The sequence below is a fragment of the Sylvia atricapilla genome, chromosome 4 (genome assembly GCF_009819655.1).
Source record: "Sylvia atricapilla isolate bSylAtr1 chromosome 4, bSylAtr1.pri, whole genome shotgun sequence".
Lineage (NCBI taxonomy): Eukaryota > Metazoa > Chordata > Aves > Passeriformes > Sylviidae > Sylvia > Sylvia atricapilla.
In genome coordinates this window covers 15,717,471-15,743,077 of record NC_089143.1, presented here as the reverse complement: position 1 = coordinate 15,743,077, position 25,607 = coordinate 15,717,471, and the positions used below count along the sequence as shown (strand labels likewise).

Here is a 25,607-nt window from a genome sequence, read left to right as displayed (position 1 = left end):
GGGACTTGAAATTTTTTTTAATCACTGGATTAAAAAAAATTTAAAAATTCACTGACATTTTTTGAAAGCAGCAATTGTTGTAATAATGAAACACTGGAATTGAATTGAGATAGCCAAGTCTTAGAAGGACAAATGATTAAAAAGAAGGAGTCTCACTAAAGCATGGGGACTTGAAACATTTCTCTCCCCTCCCATTTGGTTATATGGAGAAAATGGAAATAGGTATTTTAATACCATGAAAATCAGATTTCACATGGCTTGTAAAGGCCACATAAAGGTCTATAAAATAATTCCATAGTAACTAAGTCTCAAAACCAGAAATAGCCAATAAAACTTAGCTTCTGTGGTGTATTTGGGAAAAAAAAAAAAAAAAAAAAACAAAAAACCAGTTACACATTTTACAAGGGCATATAGTGATAGGAGGAATGACTTTAAAGTGAAAGCCTGCTGATTTCTATTAGATATAGGAAAGTTACTTTTTTACAATGAGGGTGGCAAAGCACAGGCACAGGTTGCCCAGAGAGGTATCTGATGCCCCATCTCTGGAAATACTGCAGGTCAGGTTGCATGGGGCACTGAGCAATCTGACCTAGTTGGAGATGTCTGTCTTTACTGCAGGGGTGTTGAACTAGATGACTTAACAGCAAAACTTAATTTTTTGTCTAATTTTATATTTTGATGAATGCCTATACAGCGTTACAGTTCTGTAGGAGGCAAGGGGAACACATTCATATAAAGGACTACAAAACCAGTAAGTAAGTTTTACTTACCGCTTGGCAAATACTGGCATTCCTGGTCTGAGTTATGCCTCCAATAAACACCACACATGTCAGGAAAATATGAAAGCTCAAGTTAACTAACATATGCCAGCTTTTAACACTGATCCTGATCACACTGTTAAAGGAAACAAATTAGAAAATATAAAACACAGCTACATTACTGTTTTCAGAAATTAGCAAGACAATTTTGTGATAAATGACATTTAATTCCTGTTAATGATTATTTGATGACCACATACTTTGTAATCAAATACGATCTCTGGACTTTATCAAAAGAAATTAAAACACCCACCTATTACCAGCTTTATACATCTATTTGAGGCCTGCTTTAAAAATTTTAGGATTCAAGCTTTCACATCTACAAAAATGTAAAAGGCTGAACAGTTTGTTAAATTCTACCATTATACTTTAATGGCCTCTTCTTTCATCATGAAGCAAAATGAAGAATTAAAGGAGAGATGTGGTTATGAGACCTAAATGATCATACTTAAGAAAGATAAAATAGCTACTTGTGTAACTGTTAGTTTGCATCAACAAACTTTAAAGGGAAAAAACACTGAAAGCCTATTACTATATTATGCTTGAATAAAATAGAAAAGGTAGTCCTAAGAATGATCAAAGTAATTTTCTGAGTCTGGTAATTTTGGTTCCTACCTGTGATGGTATATGTAACTGACCATGATCATCAACAGGCACATCAGCAAAACCATGGCAGTGGCATAAATTACTGGATGCAGAAGATCAGCTGGTTGTGTATATAATTCAGCTCCAGTCAAGTCCTGACAACAAAAACAATAATAACATTAGTCCACTGTATCTGTTTTTTGAGGGTAGGGGAATGACAAAAGGAACACAAGAAGTAACAGACACCTTCTGGATGAAATGTCTTCCTTCCCTTCCTGCCTGTCCTGAAACAACTCTCCATTTATTTATTTGTTATTTTTGGGTTTCTTCTGAAATTATCTGCTATTCTGGCTGACCTTTATAAATGCAGTCACAATTCTTACAGAACAATTCAACTTCCTATTTTCTTGAAGATACAGAGAGGTAAGCAGCTTATAGAAACACACCATTTTCTTAATCTTAAATTATCTATATGTGCAGATGTGTAATAACTGTGTTTCAGTTGTGATTATCTTCTCTAACAGCCCAAAGAACATCACAGGAAGTGCCCTCAGCAAGTCTGTAGATAATGTTATAGACTGGGGGACTGATTGACAGATTGGAGGATAATCAGAGGAACGTTGGTCAGACAGAGAAATGGGTTGATAAAACATCATTAAATTTAGGAAAGGAAAATGGTTAAGGATCTCCATCTGGAATGAAATAACTCCATGCACATAAAAATAGAGGCTGGGAATTGGACTGATTAGAAAACAACCTGAGTTAGTGATAGACAAAAGCTGACCTCAAGTCAGCAATGTCACCTGTAGCCCAAGGCCACACTTTGCTGTGTGAGCACTGACACAGCAAGTGGGTGAGCTGATCCTTCCCTTCTGCTGAGCACTGAGACCTCCCTGCAGAGCTCACAATATGAGGCACCCCAGCACTAGAAAGACACTGACATACTGGATGGAGCAAGTCTAACAGATCACCAGGATGATTAGCAGGCTGAAGCATACAGTGTCTGATGATGAAGAAGATGTCTTTTATCTTTAAGAAGAAAAGGAAGAGGGAAGAAATCTCATTACTTATATTAGACTACCTACTGGGATGGTATAAAGAAGACCAAGTCAAACTCTTTCAAGCTCTTCTTGGAGCTGAACCATCCACTAATGAAAGGAAACTGACAGTATCAGCAACACAGAAAATTCTCATTAGATATAGGAGAAAAATTCTGAAGTAGTCACATACTGCCTAGAGAGACTGTGTCCCTGGAGATACTCACAGCTTGACTGAATATGACCTGGAGCAGTAAGATTTGACTTTAAAGGCTGTCAAGCTTTGAGCAGGTTAACTGGACCAAATGGCACCAGATGTTCCTACCAGACTGGTATTCTACGACTACTGTTTGACCAGAATAGATAGTTGATAACTCTAAGAGAATTCAACAGTTCTAGAGCATCAATTAAATTTTCTAAATCCACCCCAGAATGACATTTCCATCTACTCAAAAGAAAAAATAATTCTGTTCGGAAGCAGTTACACTTTACTAGAGTTCCAGGAGTGGGGAGGGGACACAGACATGACAACTCAAAAGAATCTCTAGCCCCCAGCACAAATACAGCAAATTTACTTAGATACGACTAGTGAGAAAAATGTATTATTCCATCCATTTGGAATGGACAGGATACAGAAAAGTCTCTCCCCTATAATCCTCAGTGAATCACTCTAAACTTCTAGAATTCACAAAGTTCAAAAGTGTCCTGAGGAAAAGGAGAAAAAACTTAGCACTTAGAAAGAATAGTAAAAGATTAGGAGGAAGTTTCAGTCTGTTTTGAGAAAAAGCAGTGATATTTTTAAGCTTAAAATTGGTAGTCTGATTTCATGGACAGGAAAAGAGGTTTTGAATTGAGGCTTACAATTAAATTAGAGTCAACAGTCTCTTCACCATACTTTCAATTGTTCTTTCATCAGAATATAAATTCATTATTCCTAACTAACTCAACCACCTCATTTCAAACTAATTTACTCAGGTTGTCAGTTTGATTCTTATCTATTTGGTTTTCTTTGGCACCTGGAAAAGGATCTTAAGAATTTATGCCTCAGGCAGCCAGTGTCATCTGATTTCAACACTCCCATGGCCTGGTTGCTATGCAGCTGGGGATCCCTGAGAGCTCACTGCTCTGTTACAAGCATAAGCAAATCTTTTGTCACACCTGGCCCATGAGTACCAGGCAACAGAAACTATAGGACAATTCTCATGTATGATCAGTGGCAATTTCAAGAACAAGAGCTACAAAATTGCAAGATTTACAATAATCTTCTAAAACATCTGAGGAAACTCAGTATATGCCTTGCCTAGATAGCCAAGGCCTTGACCCAATAACCAATGGAATAAATCAATGGAATTCTTTACCCACTGTACTGACATTTTTCAGGAGACCTAGTAAAAAGAGTAAGGGGAGCTAATAAGGTTATTTCTGAGCTAAACTGATTGTAAATAATTATTAAGTAAAAAAGAATAACAGTACAGTAACAACAGAGATTGCATTAAGAATACTGGGGAATTTATAGTTAATTAGCAGAACTCTTGTTTCTTTTCAACCACTATTGCTAGGTTTTTTCCCTCTGTTCAGCCTGTAATAATAAGTTTTCAGCTGAGCCTTCTGCTTATCTCTTCTATTATTAAACAGTGATGAAGATAATCTCCAAATAAATACAAAGTTTTACAAGTGCATCTGCCTAAATCACTAGATCAGAAAACCAGGCACTCAGTGATTTGTTTCCTTATCAGAGGACTTTACATTATGTTCTAAAATGCATGAAGAGGGTCAGTACACTACAAATTCCTTTCTTCTACACATCTATGTACTAAAGTAAAGTAGATTAAAATAGAGTGAAAGAGCTCTGGTTAAGTCATTCACCATCCAGCCAGGATGATGAACCACCACGTTCAGGTTTCTCCTGCCACTGCTGTTTCAGGTATTTGCTGTTATAGTGACAGCTGCTGGATTAAAGAGGAAACTTCTAAAAGTGAACCTTAAAAACTTCCTCTGAGCCCAAGACCAGAACCCAGACTTTCACAATATGATGGGAGTCTAGAAATGAAATAGGCTATTATGCCTTTTTTGGTTAATATAGGGAAAGGCATTATGCAAACCATTTTTAGCAGCACTTAGACATCCAGAGTTTCTGCAATGAATTATCTGTGTGTAAAGAACATCTGTCAGATGAGTGTTATTCTGTGCCCCTCCATCTACCCCTCCCCTCCAGTCTCTATAGCCTAACATTTTGGAAAATGGCTAAGTATTTAAGGAATACCAGTTTTGACCAAGTACACCAAAAGAGCTACTGACAGAAAAGGAAGAAAACTGCCCCTTTCTCTAACTTGATTTCTGATTGTCAACAGTTCCCTCTGTAATTCACAAGAGGATATTCATACAACCTTACCATGCATTAATTCAGAAATAGTCTTTATAGAAGCAGATTGAACATGCTTTTCATTTTTCTTCCTCCAGGTGACAGAAATGTGACCAATTTAAAGCATAATCTTTCTTAACATGCATATTATAAATGCAAATTAAGTTTAATTCTGTTTTTAAAAATGCTGGTAAATTTTAGGAAAGGATTATGTATTTTAAAAATATGAAAGAAAAGAACATTACTTATAAAAGTTTACTTGATTGTAGAAGTCGAAAGTAATTTAAAACAGTACCCTCAAAGGTAAAGTGAAAAGTTGCTCTCTTTGAGCTCTTTTAAAAAGCTTGACATGTAAATTAATTTTAGGTAAGTTTAGCTTGGTAATTACCATTTCATTCCCTTCAGATGAAGATTTTTGAAAATCTGAGTTGCTAAAGAAAATTATCAACTTCTAATCCACTAATCATCATAAAGGAGTCCTCTTTCTTCCATGTATGATTACATAAAAATATATATTTAATTCCACACAGAACACATTAACTGCCACAAAACCCATACCCAATTTACATTTACCAGGTATTTCCTAAACCTCATAATATTTCACTCAGCTTACTACCAGCCCACCCTATTTATGTATGACATTTTATAATTTAGCATTGCTAGGGATTACTGATGGACAGGATAGCAGTCACCATCTATAAAAAGGGAAGCTTGCCAGGCCAGATTCTGAAATTAAGAGTTCTGAGAGTAGACGAAGAAATTCAGCTTCATCACTGAGAAGCACTTAAAGAAAGTATCTCTTCTATCACCACGTTTCAGAACCAGTTAACCATTTTATTGATACCAATATGCTTACTCTAGATTTTAGATACTATTTTTCAGCAGTATTCAAAAAATATTTTTCACAGTTACTGTGTTTTGATCTTTTTTCCATTTCCACTGATGTCTTCTGGTAACAGATCTACATACTAGTGAATTAACAGTTAATTTGGAATGAAATTACAAAGTCTTTAGTTATGGATCACAGAAAAAAAAAAAAAAAAACAAAAACCTGGGAAACGCTCCTGGTCAACTGAAAAAGTCAACAAATCTGACCTAACCCAGAGAAGACAGTTTGAAATAAAGAGCAGTAACAGTTTAAGATAACAACTCATTATTACACTAAAGTTCATGAAAGCTAATTTGATAAAGTAACTCATTAAAATGTCTATAATATTAAAATAATATTAAAATTTCTATAATATAGTACTTTGCATATGAAAATCATTTTCCTAGTTATCTCCAGTTGTTTATTAATTATTTATTACCCAATTAATTACACTTCGATAGATTTCCACTTAAACCTCATCTTACCTCAACATTTACATCAACAAAAGCAAAAAAAAAAAAGTATTTTTTTAGTCTAGTTTTATGTGAAACGGAGTGTGGGAATGCTTGTTTTCCTTAACATAAGGAAAAAAACCCAACAGAATTGCATCTTGAAACATTTTTAAGTTCCAGAAAGAAACTAAATTTGTAAGTGTCATACCATTAAAACGGCATAGTTGCTGAGGGAGTAGCACTGAATGGTGGTGACGTTTTCATCAGACAGAAGGATGCGACATCCATCAGATTTCCATCCGCCCTGTCCGTTCAGGAGGTCGAAGTCCCACTGCGCTGCAACAGCGTCAGCGCCGTGCGCGATCCGCCGCAGCGTCACATTGATGGGAGCGTGGGCATCGGCCACGCTCAGCCCATCTGCTACAGAGGAGAGGTGTTTGCACAATGTCTCTCATCACACAACACGTTACATGCTAAAAACTTCTGCTTAATTAAAACCAGGGAGTCAAAACTATTTACTAAAGATCATTAAAAAGTCATGATAAAAACAAACCTATCTTGGTAAGAATAACTGGAGTTACAACTGTACGACGTTTCCCATCGTCGGCCAGGTTTGTTGAATTTCCTGTTGCTGGGAAAAGCTTTCCATTGCGAAATGCAATAAGCTGAAGCTTGTAGACAGATTCATCTGCTGGTCTGATTTCTCTTTTTTGTTTTTGGGTGAAAAGGGAAGCTGGCAACTGGATAGAGGCTTCTATAATTGTGTTCTAGAAACAAACAGATTTTTAAAGTTCCAAAGAGAAAATTATGTTCAGAGATTAAATTAGCAATTCCTCTATATGTACACAGTCAGAGATGAATTAATTTAGCAGACTATGTATCGTGACCAACCTACTTGATAGTGTTTCAAAGTAATCCAGGCTAAAATAGCTGATCAGGTTATTAAAATCTTAAAATGTTTCTTAAAAGAAAAAAACAGTTAAGATTCTGCAGTTACCTTACTTGTTACAGAAAGTAAAGTTAAAGCTGGTATCAGTAAAGTATTACAAGAGTTTTTCCATATTAGAATATTAGTAACTAGAAGCAGCAACCAACACAAGCAGAGAAAAGTGCTGCAATTGCATACTAGCACCATTCAAACCAAAATGCTGTGTACGAACAGGGTGGTTTTACTTGTATACAAATAACACTTGAGTGAGAAGCATGCATATAATTTCATAGAATTACTTAAATATTAATTGTAATATATGTCCTGCAGTGACATTCAAGCAAATTAACTGCTAAAAACAAACCGGTAAATTGGAGAACGTAATTGAAAAAATACTTTTATGGAATATGAGGAAGTGTTTCCATTTTATACACACCCACATATATATGTAATATACATGCGTGGGTATGTATAAGCACATGCATACACAAAAATTAACCTCTCAGGTCCACTTCATGCTTAATTGCAGTATTACTCTGAGCAGAATATTTCTTTTAAGAAAAATGAATATTTCTTTTAAGAATAAACTTTTAAGAAAACTGCTAATGTCTGACTTCATATGTAATGAAGTGAAAATGCATAAAAATAAAGATGTATTATTACAAACTAATATAAGTGTCTCAATTTCCATACTTATGAAAAAATCTGAAAGGATCTTTCAACTTACAAAGTTATAATGACGAAAACCACAACTACCTAGTAAAATTGTGTCCATTAAAACATCTATTTTATAATTGAGCTTTATTATCTTTTATCCCTTTAATTCTTCTCACAGTCACTTTGGATTACACAAAAATGCTAATTTAACCTTGGAAATTAATGACCAAAAACTTGCTTGCCAAATTATTAATATATATTATTACGATGTCAGTAGGGAAACAAAGAGCATCCCACCTTTAAAGCCAGGCTTGACAGTGTATTTGAAACATTGCACTTAAAGCTTAATTGTTTATCTAGATTTCCATCTGGGTCTCTTCTCCCATAATCACTGAGTCCTGTACGGTCTGATGTAGCCACTTTCTGAAATACGGTGCAAGTCATCCCAGTGAAGCCAGCAGCCTTTATTACATAGGCCTCAAGAGCAATATTTGGAGAATACTGTGACAACAAAAATCAAACATGAAATGGTTTTATACACCACAGACAGGATAATAAATAATCTTAAAGGGATTCTCTGCCTTCACAGAAAAACACATCCAGAAAACCATCTCGGTTTATCTGGCAGGTATAAATCTTTCCAAAGTATTGCTCTACTCCCTCCAGAAATAACAGGCATTTCAGATAATGCCAGCATCTAGTAAGAAAAACAAAAAGCTATTCAAATTCAAGAGTGAGCAAAACCTCTTCTAAATAAATAAATAAATTCATGCTTACAGTAGAATAAACTTGAGCTCCATTTGCAAGCCGATACATAGCAATTTTCTGTAGACACTGCACAATTCTGGTGCAAGCCTTGGCTTCCTTTTGTGCCATCCACAGAACACGTTCATCAGCCAACATAATATTACTTGCTATGTCCACCATGACGTCACCAAGCTAACATGGAAGAGAAGTAAGACTCTTTTATAGGTATGAAAGCATCCAGCAGGTAGAGTCATTACCAGAAAATACAAAGTGAGCTGGCAGCACATAAAGCACAACGAAAATGGTTGCTCCTTTTTCAATCACCTCATCACACTGAAATACTGAAATACTTTGACTCGGACCTAAAGGTCCGAGGGTCTCCCCACTGAAGAAAAATATCATGCCAATAGAATGTGTGTGTTTATACTGTACTTAGGAAAAACCATTGATAAATATTTTATTAAAAGGTAAGTGCAATACTCCACTTTCTACTGTATTAATTGCCTAAGAGGACTATTTACAATCAACTTGGAAACAAAACTATCAACTATAATACAGTTTGCATGTATGATAGAAGATAATAGGAAAAGAGTAAAACAGGCAAAAATCAGCATAAAACTCTTCTGTTTTGCTTCCTTTTAGCAAGTCAAACTTCTTTTATTGCTTTCTTGTTTGCCTTTAAATTTGCATGACCTGTTTTAGGTCACAGGTTTACATGACAGAGACAGTAAATACCCATAGGTAGCAGTGCTGCTTTCAAACCATCAATTACATTGTTTTAAGTTCACAGTCCTCACCCTACCTTCTGTATGAAACACAAATACAACTATAAAAGGAACTTACTTATTACTTAGGCCACTCTACCAAAAATAATGAGCACTTACATTGACAACATTGACCTACATCATATTTTCACACATTTAAGGAGCAGTGACAAATACTGGACCAAAAGGAAAGGTGAGTATAATCTTTAATTGAACTGACCAAAATGCAATTCACAGTGCCTAAATTTAGGGACTGGAATTTTCTGCTGGAAGAGAAAGGCTAGAGTCAGGAAGTTATCTCCTTCACTATGCAGGCTTTCCATATTTTTTTTTTCAGAATATTACTAATAACAAGAGAGCACAATAATTTCTTCTTCTTTTATTAAATCTTTAAATATAAAGGCAAGAATTGGTATATAAAAGTATTTATTATTTTGAGAACTGGCTGTCTTAGGAATAGAAGTTACAATCACTAAAAATTCTTAACTAATACAGAGCCTTAAGTAGCATTTGCAGGCTGTAGCCCTTTCATTAAATCTTCAACAACAAAGCTAAATTAATTGAAAGTGCTTATCATGACTTATTACTACTTGAGAAACGGCAACAAGTTTCACACATCAACAAACAGTGAATTTAGAATAAACCAGCACTATTAATATCCTCAACTCACAGAATTCAAGTTGCTTCATACTTATAAAATATATTACAGATTATTTTTTCTCCTACTTATCCAGGTATGAACAAGTTTTTACAGCTGTATTCTAACTTAAGACAATCTGCAAAGAACTTTCTGAACATTTGTCCTGTTACTTCTGATACAAAAGTGACATTAAATGAACCTGTTTATTATTTATTGTACTAATCTTTCAGAATAGCCACATGAGCACAAACTAGGGAACGAATAAGAAAAAGGTGTAAGTGAATGAATATGAATAAGAGCAACAAGAACAAGTTTGTAGAGTAACAACATGATAAGAAGTCATGCCTTATTAATAGCTACTAAAATTTCTACATGAAATTGTACTCATATTGCTTAAATACACCAGAAAATCATGGGCTGGCTTCAAAACAAATCTACTGAGCAAAAAACTCATTGTCTAAGATGAAAATCCTCTAAGGAGTTCTGAAAAAGATGTAGAACCAGCATTTATGGTTTGCTGGGGGGTGGACAGGGAAAATTTGGCTTTTTGGTTTTTTGGACGAGTTTAAACTTGAGGCATTGTGGTCTCCAACTTCCCAACATGCACTGTACAGTGAGATCAATATAACCTCTGTTCAGCAGTGAAACAGAGAGTTTCTACCCACTGGTGGGACTATTCAACTACTTGCATTTTTCTCCCCAACAATGAGCGTTCTCTAAGATTTTGTTTTAACGTCTTATGTTATATCCTGCAAGGCAGAGGAGTACTGAAAACCTTAGAGATATGGCTCAATATTGAATAAAGACAATCTGTCATGGTGGAAGGGGAGAAGATAAGTCTTGTTTTATTCATTATTGAGAGGATCTCTGAGGCTTTCATTATTTGTGTTTTTAGATAAGAACATAGCAATGAAAACCTGCGTGACCCACTCCATATTAAATAAAAACAGACTTACTGTACCTATCTCCCTGCTCCAGTGCTGACCAGAGGTGTTACTCACATTACAGGTCCAGTGAATGCTGGATCATCTCAGCGCGAATGCAAAGTCTGTGACCATGGGTCAGCAACTTCAGGGACCTACTAAACAAACAAAAACAGGGAATAGAATCTGACAATCCACTAACTCAGTGCCTGCATCTAATGTTGGGAAGATTTCACTGCTCAGAATACTTAAGGACAAACACTTCGATTATCTTTAAAGTGATGGCAAATTATCCAGTTACCTCTTTGTATTTTTCAGCAAATCTTCCAAATTTCTCTATCATTTCAGCCACAAAAATAACATCCATTTTATCAGAAAAATTTGCTGCTTCAACCGTGTAAGCCAAGAGCTGTCTTGCTGTTGCCACTGCATTAGTGAGGTTGAGCGGCATCTACATAGAGAACAAACATGAGCATTTGAAAGAGGACAAGATAGAGACAACACTTCACCACGTAAGCATTGATCCAAAGAGGAGAGCAATTCCCACAGGGATCACAGTGTTTCCAGTAGCTAAGGACCACCACCTTATCTGTAAGCAAAAACATTTCCTGCAAGCCAGAGAACAACTGCTTGTACTGGTAGCCAGCCATTGGGTTTTGTGCTGTTGTCCTAGAAGAGAGAGAGATATTGCACCAAAAAGAAGGAGAAACACTCCCCAAAACAGTATTGTTGACTGCTTATTTTAATTTTCATCAAAGCCAAGGCATGACAATACAAAGCTCTTTAAATATAGCATTTGATAGCAAGAGAAGCCAAAACCAATTCAAACAAACAACTGCCACAGCATTCACTCTCAATTCTGTAATTATAGGAAGCGTTTGGAATGCATACACACACAAAAAACCAAGACAGATCTCACTATGACAAAGGTCATGATTTCACTCCTGAAACAAACCCTGTGCTGGAAAATTCTTCAATAAATAATACAAAACATCAACATGCCTGAGGCAGCAGGGACTGAAAATGGGAAATTTTTACGTAGTACAGTGGAAAGATGTGCTAATGTTATCAGCTGATTTTGGTGTGGAGATATCTAGTCTGCCCGACCTAATTTGAAAAGTGCTACATAAGCACAACTAATGTCCTTGCCAGTCTTAGCACTTATACATAAATTTCAATGCAACTAATGAAATGCAATTTTTTGTCAATATGTTAAAAGTCATGCATTTAAAGTGCAAATAAAGTTCCAAGTCATAACACATACTGAACAAAGTCAACTTTCAAATTCAGACACTCTATATAATTTCTTTGAACTTTCTCTTTAATCATGAATTTCGTTTCACCCAAAACTGTTCAATACACAAACAAGAGTGGAATATAAATGCTCTTCTAGAATGTTAAAAAGGTTTTATTTTATTTTACATGTGAACCTTTACTTGATTTAAAATGTTTGGCAAAGTTCTAATGTTCAAAACAGCTCAACTACGTTTGTTCAAAGACTATAAACATGCTTGTAATATGATTACATTTAACATTAGTCTCAGAGACAAGAAACTTCTGTGCAGAATACTGCTAAAAATTCCAGACCTACTACACATTAAAAGAAGGCAACTTTTCTAAGTAATAACAACTCCCACACCCAAAACATTCCCCTTCTCCCTTTAAAAAAATTTCAGCATAAAATACCTGTTTCCATTTATTTTTGAGTAGATAACAGAAAGTTATCGACTTCACACATGAAAATTATTGTTTTGCTTTTCTGAAGATACCAGTCTGATGCTTACATTTTAAATTTCCTAACATAAAGTTGGCAACATTTTTCCACAACCTGAAAAATGTTGGCTAACCAAAAGCAGTTATGACAAGCTTAAGCTAGGCTCTTGAGCAGCTGGGCTACAGTACATCGGCAGGAAAGGCATTGATTTGTCACAGGCCTTGCAGAAAAATGTGAATTCCCAGGCAAGAAAATAGCAAACCAGCAGCATCAAAGCTCTATTTAAGCTAACACTCAGACTTTCTGTGCCCCAGAAAAGGACAAAGGGATCCCCAGCATCATTTCTCTCCTGTTAGCCAGTCATTAAGAAACAACACGCTTTCTTCAAGGCCTCAGACCTGTTTCATGAGACCAAGCCATGGCATGCACCTCTTGTGCTAGGAATATAAACCAGTAAAGCAGAATAGTTATGTCAATCTGTAAGTTTATCTTGGGCCAGAACTTTCTTTCCTTCTCACCCCTGCCATCTTTGTTGGCCAGTGCTCAGGGATCCTCAGGGAACCAGAGCAGGAGAACAAAAAGCTGTGTCAGCATTAAGAAGTACCTGAACACAGAGGAGCAAGTCAGCCCATCTTACACAATAAGCAGTACAAATCTTTTGCCTCAAACTGGAGTTAGCCCAGTCAACTGGACATCAAGATTTTACTGTGTGTATAAATCTAAGACATCCCAAGGGGAAAATAACAGTTTAGCTCCAACTGTCCCAGTTGGGGGATGAGATGTCAGACAGGTAAGTGTGAAGTTTTCCCTAAAATGTGAGAAACTGGAACACTCCAAACCCACACAACATGTAGAAATCCTGCCCTGGGCTCAGACAAGCACCATGGCCCCATGTTAAACATAAGTGGTGCTACTAACATCATCAACTCCAGTGACCATGCATTATTATTAAAAACCAAACAAAAAACTAACCACGAAACCAAAACACCACACCAAAACCAATCTCTCATTTCATGGCTTCACCTGTTGCATCCATACTAGTGATCTGACTGCAGGAGTTAGGAAACAGGCTTAAATCAGAAGTTCAAAGCTTTATGGAGTAATTTCCAACACAGCAACTATACAGACAAGGCTGGGTACATTACTGTAGAATAGCATTTGTGGAAGTGTGCACCAACTGCATAAACCTCAAAATAACTTGGAGCTGAAAAATTTGTCTCATAGCTACAATTCAAATTCTAGAATACTCTCTTGGATCGTGGTAAGTGCTACCAGATAAAGAAGCCTGGTTAGTACTCACTACTTTCACTAGTTAACTCTTATCAATCACCGAATCTATCAAAGGTTTACAGCAACAAAGGCAGAGTTTGACTACTCTCTACTACTATAATGAAAAGAGCTGTTCTCCATTATAGATTAAGCCTGCCTTGTTCCTTTATTGCATATGGGCAGAACAGGGCATCCAGCTGACAAAATTAATCATGACAAGACATTCTCTTATGCTTTAAGTAAGTACAAAGAATAAAATTTTCTTTGCACTTCCAATCTAGGGACACTCAAAACAGATACTAAACCAAGCTTTTAACCTAAACCTGAAGTTCCAGTATTGCACTCAGAAGCATGTGTCCACCACAACCTATCTATACCATCAGCATTTCCAGCTTAAGGAAGATAAAGTGTCTCCTCCGTTTTTATTTTCATTAATTAGATTTTCATAATTTGGTTTCACAGAAATGCACAAATTACCTGATTGAACATATAAAGAACTCGAGTCACATCATTTGCATACTGGCACCTGGAGTAGTCCTCATCTGCCCAGTACCCTCCCCTGTCACATCTGCGCCAGGCTCTTCTCTCATCTTGTGAGTTGCCAGGATATATCCCACTGCCAGCAGAGTAACGTGTACACAGCAGGTATGCTGTGATGCCTGCCAATGTTCTGGGCCACCTGGGGAGTCAAAAGGAAAAAAACCCTCACATTTAGACGAATTTACATGACAAGTAAATAAAAGGATTAAGCACTACAACATGAAATAAATAGACACTCAAAACTAAGCATCTCTAAACTATTTAAAGGGCCACCTTGGCTCATCTTCAGCATTTTCAAGCTGTTCATATTTGTGTCTATTAACAAAATGAGTTCTAATGCTAGCATGCTTTTTCTGAATTCTTTCATGAGGTTTCAGGTGGAGAGAAGAAGGTTCTTATAAAATAACTAAAAATAGTTTACGATTTTTTGACAAAAAAACTTGCCTACTTCATGAAAAATTCCGTTAACAATATAAAAACAAGTTGATACTCACTTTCTACGTGTCCTCTACACATCCATCAGTACAATTTTAAACAATTGCACTCATATTTGTACCAAACTGCAGATATGAACAGAAGACTACATTTGCAGTAGAAAAGAAACAGTAGTAGCTGTAGTACAACCACTCTGACCAGTTTTGCAAACAAAATACCAAACAGAAATTAATGGGAAAAAAATTGTTCATGTCAAGAAAGGAGAAAAGAATTCTTTTGACTCAAGGTACATGAACTATGTCCTCCTTAAGAAATCTCTTAAAGTTCTCTCCACTTTCTCCTCTTAATTTACTGCATATTTTATCTGTACAAACAAACACAGATAACAACAAAATAACCCATCAGAAAATAAACTGCAATACATCTTTAATGTAGCAATCATTCATTAGAGCAGAACTAACCAAGGAAAAAAATAAGAATAGAAGAAAACCATGCCTGAATTAAGATGCAATGCTGAGCAGACAAAAGGGACAAGGACAAGGAATGGCATCCAGGCTGCCTGTCCCTGCTTCTGGCTTTCTACCCTATTATATGCTTAAGCTTTTATGCATAAGCACTATTTTATCATTCAGAGCACTAATTCTTAAATTTTCGAAGGAAAAAGCATACATACCTAAATTGCAGAATGCTCACTATCTCAAATTTAACAATCCAACATAAAAGGTTTAACTAAAACTGAGAGCAAGTGAGTTTCACTGGATCATCCCAGGCTTTCTGTAGCCTCATTATGTCAAGCTCCTTTAAGAGTCTTCAGAGCTAACACAGTTTTTCTAAATTTTAAGTATTTCAGAGGCTTTGTACAAAGCAGTTGAGTTCAAAAATTGGAACTGGTCAAACAAAAAATTTTGGTGGACTACACTGTGATTTAAAGTTTGCTTTTATATCTAGACTGTATTTTAGTAAATGGCTGTTTCTTCACTACTATCATCTAAATTAAGAAATGCTAAGATCATAAAGACATTTGAAAAAAAATTCTCTGCCTGCAAGAGAATGAAGTAAACACCTTGAAGGATGTTCCATTTCCAGGAAATTAAAAAAATTAAGTAATATTGCCAACACAAAGAAACTGAAGAAATCAGTATCATTTTCCCTTCTTTTTCATCAGTTAAGTAACTCCTCTTAGTGAAGATCCTAGAATTTATCACAGTTCTTCCTGAGAGAAGATAATTAACTCCAGGGATGAACTACGGCAAAAGGCTACACTTCCCAATTATATTAAGTGATAGCGGATATTAACTTTTTAGGGTATACTGGAAGTCTTCCCTATTTTAAATTCCCATTTGTAATTAGTTCCAACAGAACAATTGTAGCATGTTCAGTAATGGAAGAAAGACACTTAGTTCAGGCCATTTTGACCAATACTTAAGTTTGGGCAAGTAACAACAAGATAGTTGATGGTGGCATCCCAATACTGCACAGGTCATTGCAACAACCATGAAAGAATTCTAACTTGGTAAGAGAACTAATGGAAAAGGCTACATGATAAATACAACAAACTAAACTAGGAAACAAACACTTAAATTTAACTACCTTTTATAACAGCTTTGACATTACGGATCAGTTCTCCATATTGGAGCAACAATCTCATTAAGAAATGGAGACTTGTTATTATGACCATCACTAGAGTATTTGAATACTAGGAGAGACAGAAGATTATTTGGGTATCCAGCAGAGCTTCATCCAGCCCAGCCAATACTCATTCTAGTACACTCAGAGCCTCAGCAGCCACTTCAAGTAACTAAGAGAAGTGTCACCATCAACCAATACCAGAAAGGAAAACTTATACCATTCGGTGACAATGGAGGTAGTTAAAAGAAAAAAGAGAAAAAACTAAAAATAATTAGCACAGATTTTAAATGCCTGATATCATATAGAGGTACTTTAGAGAATGTAAATTAGTTAAAAAAATAGGTATAGATTCTGCAACAATAACAAAAATTTTAACTGTAAAGAAGGTGGCAAAAGAAAGGACAAAAATCTTCCTCAGAAAAAACTGTAACAGTATTGTTGTGAATTGCCACAATTCCAGCAGTAACCTTAATGCAATGTTACAAGCACCTCAGCAAGCTAAGAAAACATCAGAATGGATCATGTCTGGCCAACTCTGACCATGGAGAGAACAAGTTATTCATCTGCTGGGAAGGGAGGGAGGGACGGCAGGACACAATACATGTACACTTCTGCAAGTCTCTGAAATGTCAGTAGGGACAAACTGAAATAAACTCTGATTCAATACAGACTGGAAAAATAAGTACGAAGATGAAATACTTCTGTGCTCCCAATTTTTATGTATTTATAATAAGCCTTCAGAGAATGAAGCCAAAAGGAAAACAGGCAGATGAGGACAACTAATAAATCAGCTTGCCCAGCTGTTAAAAAGACATGTAGGCCCACAAATACCTTGCATAATACACTCAAACGTCCACTTCTAGAATGCAGTCAGGTTTCCAGAAACACTGCCTCTAGACTACCAAAACATAATTTTGAAAATCATTTATCAATGCTGATATTTTTATATTAAGTTTCCACATCAAAGATACCACTTTGAAAGAGTTATTTGTCTCTGTCTCGACAGTTTTCTAAAAGTTGTATTTTTCCAAAGCATTTTCAGTAAAAGTGTGGTCAGCTCTGTTTTCACTGAATGCATCACCTTACAGACTGAGTGTCACATGGCCTTGGAATAATTTAAATTCTGTGGTCCTGACAGAGGTTTTATGACACAACCTCCAAGACAAATATTTTTACTGAAATATGGCACACGCTGTTCCTTTTCTCACTACTCACATCTAGTGCTAAAGAAGCAGGAAAAGAGAAAACAAAACTTCTCCCTGGTTTCTCAGACTAGGACTCAAATGTAAAGCAGGTTTTTCAGGAGAGCTTTAATTACTATGCTTTTAAACAGGTATTATTTCTAAGGTATATACATATATATGCATATCTTCTAGAATTTCGGTAGCCATCAAACAGAAAACAAGAGTTGCAGTGTTGAACACTACTTCAAAGGTTATTAGGTTATCACAAAGTTATTTGCCTTTTTCCCCCTCTTCTTATCTCTGCTTTCCCTATTTTTATTACTCCTCTTTCATTATTGTCTTTTTATTCTCTCTCACTTTACTTTGCATTCATCTCCCTATACAGCATTTTATCATCTTTTGCCATGATCTTCTCAAAAGAACACAAGCAAGGTAATCTTATAGTCTATGCTACCTTTAGAACCAATTTAGATATGTACAAAAACACTTTACTGTTAAGACTAATATATTATTTGTATAATGGTTTAGAAAGCTTTCTACTAAACCAGACAAAAAAGATGGGCAATTTAAAACTCAACAGCTTTGTGCCATAATCGCACATCGCAAAAACAATACAAATGCACAGTGCCATGAAGAGAAGCACTTTCAATCAACACTGTCCCTTATCCTCTTTCCTCTCCAATGCACAAAACCCCTTGTGTAGCTACAAGTGTCTTTGCAGCCCAGTGGAGAATGAGATAGGAGAACTGGTTTTAGCTTTAACTACCTTTCCCTTATTCCCTAGTTTTGCTGAATCAATGTTAAGCTGTACCATTCTCAGTCATGAACTGTTTCCTCCCAATACCTGTATGACATGAGCTAAAGAGGCATTCTCCAGTTTCCATGAAGCCAGAGAGGACATCCTTCCAGCAGAGCTCAAAGGATGATTAATAGCATGAAATTCTTACCATGCAAACAAAGGTTACGTAAGTTTGATTGTATTCTTAATTTCTTGTGGGTCTGAGATTGAATATCTTTCACAGTTTACCCAACTGCTAGCAGAAGTGCAAATTTGGGCTGTATTAACAGTCTTCTTTCATTACTCTGTATAATTAGGTGCTCAAAATTTATCACACATACATGAGTGTAGACATCTGTGGGGGAAAAGATGGTCCATTTACGTTTAAGCACTTTAATTTCATTTCAGGGGAAAAGAAAAAGGCAGATCACAAGATTATAAAAGAATCCTTTCTTTCATACATATTAATTCTGTTTTGAAAGCACTCATTTCTTTAAACGAACAGTAACTTTCAGTTACAATGAGTTTTTATATCATAATTTCATTAGCTTACAGATAGTCCAGTCTCTCTTTATTACATCTTAGTAAATCTTTAAATTCAGCACGATAATTACAGTTTTAAAACATATTACACCCAATGACTAAGCCATTTCAAAAAGATAATCCTTACACTTAAAAAAAGAGTTCTATCAACTACCAGCATAAAATTATGCTAAACACAACATTTAAAGGATTTAACGAAGTGGAAGTATTTTAACATGTAAACTGTATTTTCAATTTAATCATTGATTGTAAAATACTCAGGGATATTATCTGAGTAAGACTGAGAATATTTAAATTAAAGAAAATAGATTCCATGATGAAGTTTTTGCCTAACCTTTACAAACTATGTTGAACCGAGTCAAAGAGACTGAAGAGACTGAACACTTTCCTTCGTTACTCTTTGATATCCCATCTCTGCAGGAATAAAAATCTAGATGCCAGTTTTGAAATACCATCCAAGCTAAAATGACTAACCAGTTCCAACTAAAAAAACTATAAAATCAAATTCACCTAGGATCATTTACAGCCATCTGCTCAGAACCATTTTCTCACTAGTGAAAGGCTTATTTCCATATGCTCTCAAAGGTGAAAAATTACTCTTTATTATTACTCTACCTTAGCTAGAAGTGGAAGTCTGCTATAGTAAACCCAGACACAGTGAACTTTTTGATAAACTGAACATTTCCTGAAATCTTATTTCTTTCTACTGAATTCCAGAGGGGGTAAATCCTATTACACTGAATAGTCACTGAACAGCACAGGTTAATTTAATGGAAAACACTTTGAAATAAGCCTTTACCATCTGTTTTCACCTCTAATGGCAAATCAAAGAAGAACAATTCACACTTGTATCATAAAAAAATGCATAAGTGATTTAAATAGATGTGTTCTTTGATGAATATAACCTGCATCTGTTTGACTTTCTTCGCCTTTTATCTAAAAGCAGGAAGTTCTCCTTTTCTAATGTAAAGCTTATCCCTGCAGTTGAAACCGCCACAGTGTAAAAAGAGGACATGTACAAAGTTGCTTATATAAATAATTCCTTACAATGTGGAAGTGAAGTTCTTCAGTAATTCTAAATTGCCTCCATGCAGCAAGTGATCTTAACACTAATTCCCTTACTAATACTCACCCTTCTCAAATTGTCCAAGTGATGAACATAAAGGAGATCAGCTTGGAAATAATGCTCTCAGCCAGGACTTCAAGTGAATTTTTGCTACAACTGGAGGTCTTCTGCAATTGAAAGCTTGTTTTTCCCTCCCCCACAAAAACTATGTTCCTGTAACTTACTTTTCATTTCTTAATAAAAAAGATATATGGTCTTAGATTAGCTACATACAAAGAAGATTACTTGAAAAATGCTAATGCACACAGGGAAAGGAAGCTGCTAACTGTAAACAAAAGACCAAGCAGAAGATCAACACAGCCACGCAGTGTAAGGAAAGTCAAATGAGTGGATAAAAGCAGTTTACACAACATTAAAAACCCCTATTTACCATGGTGAATACAATGCTACTGCAGACACCAATTCTCAGTAAGGACTACTGCAAGGAGGTAAAACACAGAGTAGCCATAAATGGAATTACCTTACATATAGAGAATCTATACAGAAGCTATCTGTTACAGCTGGCACCTCCAGGAGTAACGTGTTGTTAGAGTGACCAGCAGCAGAAAGATCAGAAAAGGGAAAACAGGTGAAGAGATAAGAACAAAAGATAAAATAATCTGCAACACTCAACACAACAGAATATCACAGCTACCACTACAGTCCCAATAATCAATAAAAGGAAGCAGACCATTCTTATAGACTAATATTCACAGAGGGAAAAAGATGCAAACTATGTTGCATATTTTTTATACAGTGATTTTTGTCATATAGGAGCAGAAGGCTTTTAAAGAGAATGATGACCTGGAATAACCCCCCCATCAGTATGTGATCCAGCTTTATCTTAGAGGTAATCTACAGAAGTTTAACTATTCCAACAATTTCATTTATATATTTCAAATATCATAGCTTAGTTTCACTTTAATCTTTCAAGGATGTGTTACCAGGCTCAAAGTCTAACATTTCATAGTAAAATTTCATGCATTTCTGTCAACACATAGTATTTTAGAACAGTTAAAAATCTATTACACACCATTTACAAGCAAACATCCACATAGGTGCCTCTAAAGCGTAAAATCTTAGTTAGAAGCAAAATTAAATTGACTTTTTTTTATTCTGAAAAACCCCTGAGGTTACTAACCTGAAATCTCCTTTATTGTTCACAACCCTCTCTGGAGGGCAATACTGTGCAGAACTTTCTAAGACCACAATGTCTACTGTCCTTGTGTTATTCCCACGTCTGGTTTGTACATGACAACCCCAGTTTCCTGTGGAGCCAGCCTGAATGTTTGAGATTGTCAGTGCACTGGAAAGATAAAATAAACAAATAAAACCAAACAGTCTTGCAATAACATTTATATAAGCTTTTACCAAAAGATGAATTAAGTACAGTAAGACAATGGAAGAAACACCAAATTATATACAGCCATGAATGATCTTATAAAACCAGAGCTATTTACATCTCAACATACTATAATTAATAAACAAGTATTTACTATTCTTTGGGCTCTCAATTTTGCCAAGGTAGGAAATGAAAAGAACAGCCACAGGAACAGCCATAGACTTCAGAAAGCAGAGATGCGAAGTCCAAATTCCCCAAGTGTTATCATTGCTATTCAAGACAAAATTTTTAGTAGTTTAGAAAGGCCAAATTAAAATAAATTCCCAAATGCATAATTTGTTATAAACATTGAAGCTCTAATTTACTAATACAATTACAGGATATATAACCACTCTGTAGATGCTGAGTAAGTCAACAATCTGCTGCAGGCAGAATAAATTACACTTATATATCCCTGCTGGAGAACAATATTAACAACTGCAATGTGCTTAAAAAGGAAGAGTAAAGAATCCATGAGCAATTCAGTTAAATGCCTTGTTTTCAACATTTTCATCATTTTAACATTCCATGAAAATGAATGTATCCTACCACAGACTTATTTTAAATTAATGCACTGGATGAAACTTGCAGAAAATTAAAACCCAACTGCAACTTCCTCTAGCTAATTCTATTTTAGGCATGTAGGTTTGACATTGCAAATCACTAGGCCTCCTTCCTCCAACTTTATCGTTAATAGGAGATGTGTGAAGATTACTTCCCCACTAGGGATGTTTCTGTGTACATGTTCACTCAGTGAGGATACCAGAGGGCCTTTTACTGGTTATGGAAATAGTCACTACATCAGAGTAGAAAGCAAGAAGCAGGAAGTACATTTTCTCACTATGGATTCACCTTGCAATCAGTGAGCAGTTATGAATCATGTTTTTTTCAACAAAAATACCCTGGGACTCATCAGTTTCCACTATCTTCCCATCCTGATACCACAAGACTTGCATGTCTTGATCAATATATGAAGCCATACATTGGAAGGGTAGACTGTCTCCTTCAAAGACCACCTGACGATGAGATGGAGTCATATAGAAGGACGGTAATTCAAGTGGTGGTTCTAGAATCCAAGACATAAAACCATAATTAATAGTAAGAATCTGTTATGTACCTAATTTTCAAAACAGGAGAAAAATACACTAAATGAACATAAATTATTTATATACCAACATAAAGTTGCATCTGGTAAGATGAATATAAAAACCACATTTAATGCATTGGAAAAATACAAATTATTATCATATTCCTTTTCACTATGTGTATTCCTTTAATGTAATACATTTCAAGATTCTTTTGCTAGCGCACATCTAAAAGAGTGGAAAAAGTGGAAAATACAAATTTGAAGGTAAAATTTAATTATGCATTTAGTTCTTCCCAAATTTTCACTAGGACTCAAAATCAAGCTAACATATGAGGTGTTATTTTTACAGTTGGAAGAATTCCAACATAAAAAAAGAAGTTAAGCAAGTTGGTCATGGTTCTGCCACAAAAAAAAAGACTAATCAAGAATAGAATCAGCACACAGGAAAGTAACTCATAAAATGACGATCTTTTAACTTGAAATCTGAGGTTAGAATAATTCACATATCTGAAGTCAGATAGCTAGACATAGGAAAGTAATTATCAATTTCTGATTCCTCCTGTGATGTTTAGGGAAATGTCTGAAAAATAAGATTAGCAGCAAAAATGAGGTTATTGAGAGAGTTACTTATCCTTTGTTTCTACCAACTAACATCCATCATCATCAATTTATTTATTATTTCTTTCCAAAAGCAAGAAACAATGAATCACAACTAAAGACCAACCACAGAAAAGGGGCCATTATTACCACTATCATCTAAGTGCTGAATTTTAGGGAAACGAAATAAAGCAAAGAAGTCTGTTCACTAATATTAACAGAACATAGAAGGCATTAGAAAACAACTGTCAGTTGTCTGGTGTGCTTACCACAGGTGAGAAGCTCCTGTTTCACACCAGTCACTGTCTGTGACTGAAGTGACTTGGGATAGGCACATTTGGTCTCACGTACAGTTATATTTCTTTCCTTTAGCCACTGATGCATCCACAGTATGTTACAGTCACAGAGAAGATAATCAGTCTGAAATTCTCTGCAAGAAAACACAGGCATTTACAGTGACAAATTGCAGAATTCCAAGGTCTGAAAGCTTGACATAACAGCTCTGCAACGCCTTTCATTGTCACAGACACAAAGGCAACAAGTCAAGTCCAGACTACAGTGGAGTTACCTACCTCTACCTACTGGAAGTCACTCTAATCTTCTGCAAGCTGAACTCTCATAACAAAAGGACATACTCCCTGAGAAAAGGATTCCTCTCCATAAATATGAGGAATATCTAATATCAGTACAAGAATAAAATTTTACTCATTTCTTCCATGGAGAGAGTTCATGCTACTTCAGGTGAGCAATAACAAAAAAGTGCTTGAATATGCACCATCATAACCTTCACTGCTTCACTGTAGCAATCAAATGCTTTAGCAGTAAACTCAACAGAAATAAAAATAGCTCCTCAACTATTTCTCTTTTCAGAAGCACTATTCACACAATTTTATTCTGCTTTACATGAAAATCATAAGGCTTTTAAATTACTCAAAGTCTTCTCTATATAATTCAGTACTTTCTAGTAAAAAGGCATATCAAATGCCCATAGATGTTTGCTGATGTCAGCTAAATTAAAGGATTAATTAATTAATTTTATCTATTCAGAAATTAATATTTTATTTGTTTAAAACAGGAAAAAAATGAGCAAAACATATGGCTATGTCTACACTGGTTTTTACCTCTAATGTAAACTTTTTCTTCTTCTTTTTGCAGATATCTAGATGACATAACATCACAGGCTGAACACTACACACACTAAATCGACATTGCTATGAAACTCTGTTTGGTGTTTGTTCACATGAATTCCTCCAGATAACCATTATTTTAATAGTAACTGTCATATCCAGATTCTATTCTCTTGTCACATCTGTGGTCTTGTTGGACAGCAACCATTATGCAGAGAATTGAAATATTAGGAATAATGCCTTATGAACAATTAAAGGGATGGAGGAGGGAAAGAAGCATTCTCCTTCATAAATATAAAGCTGAAATTAATGCAGTGCTAAATCCAGAAACCAAAGCCTTTGAAAAGTCCCAGTACAGTGAGCCAACTGTCATGACTACCAGGGAAAAGCACAAGCTAACCATCAGCACTCTTTTTTTTTTTTTCATTTACTTTCTCTCTAACACAAGATTACAACTCATGAAACCAAGAGAGAGCAAAATAACATGAGGTTGAAATTTACCCACTGTTACGTTTAACAAAACTATAACTCTTCACAAAGGGCTAAGATCGTGCTTAGAAATGTTTGGTCCCTTTGATATAAAGGTGTGAAATGCTATTTATTTACTATAAATTAATAAATAATACATATAGAATAAAACTTTTGGAAGCCCAGATGAGATTATTTGCTCATAATAATGTAGGACTAGATGCAGCAAGTACTTACAGGGACTTTAGTGAACCAAGATGATCAAATGTTCCCTGTGTAAGTGTAGAAAACAGATTTCCAGAAAGATTCCTGAGAAATAAAAGTATTATGATTTGAACTCATCTTCAGACAAATGACATGTGAAATAGAAAAAAAAATAAAAATCCAACCTCCCTTCAATATAACTCTATGTTTAAAAGTTACAAGGTACTATTACAACACTGTCATAGTTCAAAAGACTTTAAAAATAATAATCAGGTCTCAATAGCCTAGCAAAAATCTCCAAATAAACTGTTCTCTAATAGTCCTGGTTTAGTTGAAGAATTTTATAATTGGAAAAAAAAAAGGAAACACAGAGACTTTTATTTAAAGCAACAACTGGCAGATGTTGAGCATAGCTTTCAAGAAGTGTAAAATTAATTTTGTTGTTCACAGTCACTGATCTCTTCCTATTAACATGCTCTAAGAAGCATGCTCAATCTATCAGAATGTTTTTTTAAATATTATCCATACCACTTCCTATATATCAGCAAAAGCACTGTGTGTAAGAAACTAACAACCAGGGCAAAGAAATATTTCATAATCTTGCGTGTTGTCCTCTTAAAGTAAATGAAGGACTACAAAACATGCAAGATAGCCAGTAGAAGAGACAAAAGATGATACCAATGCCACCATAGAAGGCATGGATACTGAAAGAGTCTATAATGCTGAAACATTTTTTAAAGAAAATATTTTGTACAGTCTCCTAGT

At 35.4% G+C, this 25,607-nt stretch overlaps 1 protein-coding gene across 1 annotated transcript in view; it reads right to left on the bottom strand.

The window, feature by feature from the left end:
* ADGRA3 (adhesion G protein-coupled receptor A3) overlaps positions 1-25,607 on the bottom strand; it is a 53,698-nt gene that overhangs the window by 4,515 nt on the left and 23,576 nt on the right. The window contains 12 exon segments of the mRNA XM_066317164.1: positions 771-894; positions 1,434-1,558; positions 6,331-6,539; positions 6,676-6,889; positions 8,005-8,208; positions 8,485-8,646; positions 11,083-11,232; positions 14,242-14,443; positions 21,120-21,284; positions 22,212-22,425; positions 23,313-23,473; positions 24,876-24,947. Of these exon segments, the coding sequence (XP_066173261.1) occupies positions 771-894; positions 1,434-1,558; positions 6,331-6,539; positions 6,676-6,889; positions 8,005-8,208; positions 8,485-8,646; positions 11,083-11,232; positions 14,242-14,443; positions 21,120-21,284; positions 22,212-22,425; positions 23,313-23,473; positions 24,876-24,947 (2,002 nt within the window).